At 40.5% G+C, this 1,719-nt stretch overlaps 1 protein-coding gene across 1 annotated transcript; it reads right to left on the bottom strand.

Moving 5' to 3' along the window:
• Positions 1-459: 459 nt before the first annotated feature.
• Positions 460-1,401, bottom strand: LOC122705092 (olfactory receptor 145-like). Its single transcript, XM_043920304.1, has one exon. It carries the CDS (start codon positions 1,393-1,395, stop codon positions 460-462), a length of 936 nt encoding a protein of 311 aa, XP_043776239.1. The 5' UTR covers positions 1,396-1,401.
• Between the last annotated feature and the right edge of the window lie 318 nt (positions 1,402-1,719).

Below are 1,719 nucleotides of genomic sequence, written 5' to 3'. Positions count from 1 at the left end.
ATAGGTTTAAAGTTCAAATGTGAACTTCACATTTGAAGTTCACATTGTTTTCTGTGTAGAAATTTTTCATAATCAGAACATTCTTATCAACTATGAACTAGTCAACTTACTTTAAAAAGGTGTGAATATTCTTTCTGATTTTTAAGAGGAAAGCACTGGGAGGGAAGATAGAAATAGAGGAAGAAGAGAAAGGAGGCAGGAATAAATTTCACAGCTGTGAGACCCTCAATTCTTTGCTACAAATATTAAGTTGCATCAGTTTCTTCCCAATAACCCTATAAAGTAACAGGATACCCATATTTTGCAGATTATTAAACCCAAACCTTCTAAATCAAAGTCTTTCTATTACACAGACTTTCTATTATACCTAACTTCATCCTGTGTGAAAGAACTCTATATAGAAAAAAAATATTTTGAAAGAAAGGTGTATTCTATTATCATAATTAATACTGTTCCAGTTTAGAAAGATATGTTTCTACTCAAGGTTTTCTTCAGGGCAACCTTAACCTCCTTGTTTCTGAAGCTGTAGATCAGAGGATTAAGCATGGGCACCAAAATAGTATAGAATATGGTGGACACTTTCTTCTGGTTCATGGACAAAACTGAAGAAGGATGAAGATACATGAATGCCCCTGATCCGAAGAAAACAGAGACAACAATTATATGTGAGCTACAAGTACTGAAGGCTTTGGATCTTCCTTCTGTGGAACTGATGCGGAGGATACTGGAGAGGATAAAAACATATGAGACAATGACAGTGAGTCCAGGCACAGCAACATCAAAGCCAACGATGATGAGAACCACCAGTTCATTGATGTGAGTGCTGGTGCAGGAGAGATCCAGGAGGGGGAGGATGTCACACATGTAGTGGTTGATGGTGCTGGCATCACAGAAAGTCAACCTCAACATGCATCCTGTGTGGGCCCAGGCAGCAATAAAGGCCCCCAAATACACAATCACAGCCATTAGAGAACAGACCTGAGGGGACATGGTGACCTTATACAGCAGGGGCTTGCAGATGGCCACATAGCGATCATAGGCCATCACTGTCAGTACATAGCACTCTGCATTGACAAAGAAGCAGTAGAAAAACAGCTGAGTCATGCACCCTGCATAGGAGATGGTGTTCCTCTTTGACACAAAGTTTACCAACAGTTTGGGGGTGATGACAGAAGAGTAACAGAGATCAATACAGGATAAATTAAAGAGGAAGTAGTACATTGGAGTGTGGAGCTGAGAAGTCAGTCTAATTAGAGTGACTAAGCCCAGGTTTCCTGCCACGGTGATGATGTAAATTCCCAAGAAGAGGAAAAACAGGGGCACCTGGATCTCCAGATGTTTAGTTAAACCCACAAGAATAAACTCAGTGACCAATGAGCTGTTTCCAACATCCATTCTCTTCCAGTGGGATCTGAAAGATAGGAGAATAGGGTCATATTTGAGGCAGAACTCAGATTCCCCATGCAATCCCATGCCCAATCCATTCAGGACCAAGAACCCAAAGACTCTGCTGAGGCTTAACTATTTTACAGAAATAAATTATAAATAAATGCATCTGGCTCTGCTCATACTGAGAAAGGCGAGTGCCGAGGGGGCATCAGCATAGTAATACGGGGAGAATGTAAGAGTTCAAGAGACTGTAAGAAGAACAAGCATTTCTCACCTTTTCTCCCCTCAATTTGTCACTAACAGCTTTTATTCCTTCACCTGCTTAAATTT

The sequence above is a fragment of the Cervus elaphus genome, chromosome 2 (genome assembly GCF_910594005.1).
Source record: "Cervus elaphus chromosome 2, mCerEla1.1, whole genome shotgun sequence".
In the NCBI taxonomy this organism is placed as follows: domain Eukaryota; kingdom Metazoa; phylum Chordata; class Mammalia; order Artiodactyla; family Cervidae; genus Cervus; species Cervus elaphus.
The sequence above is the reverse complement of the archived record's forward strand: the minus strand, read 5'-3'. Positions and strand labels throughout refer to the sequence as shown.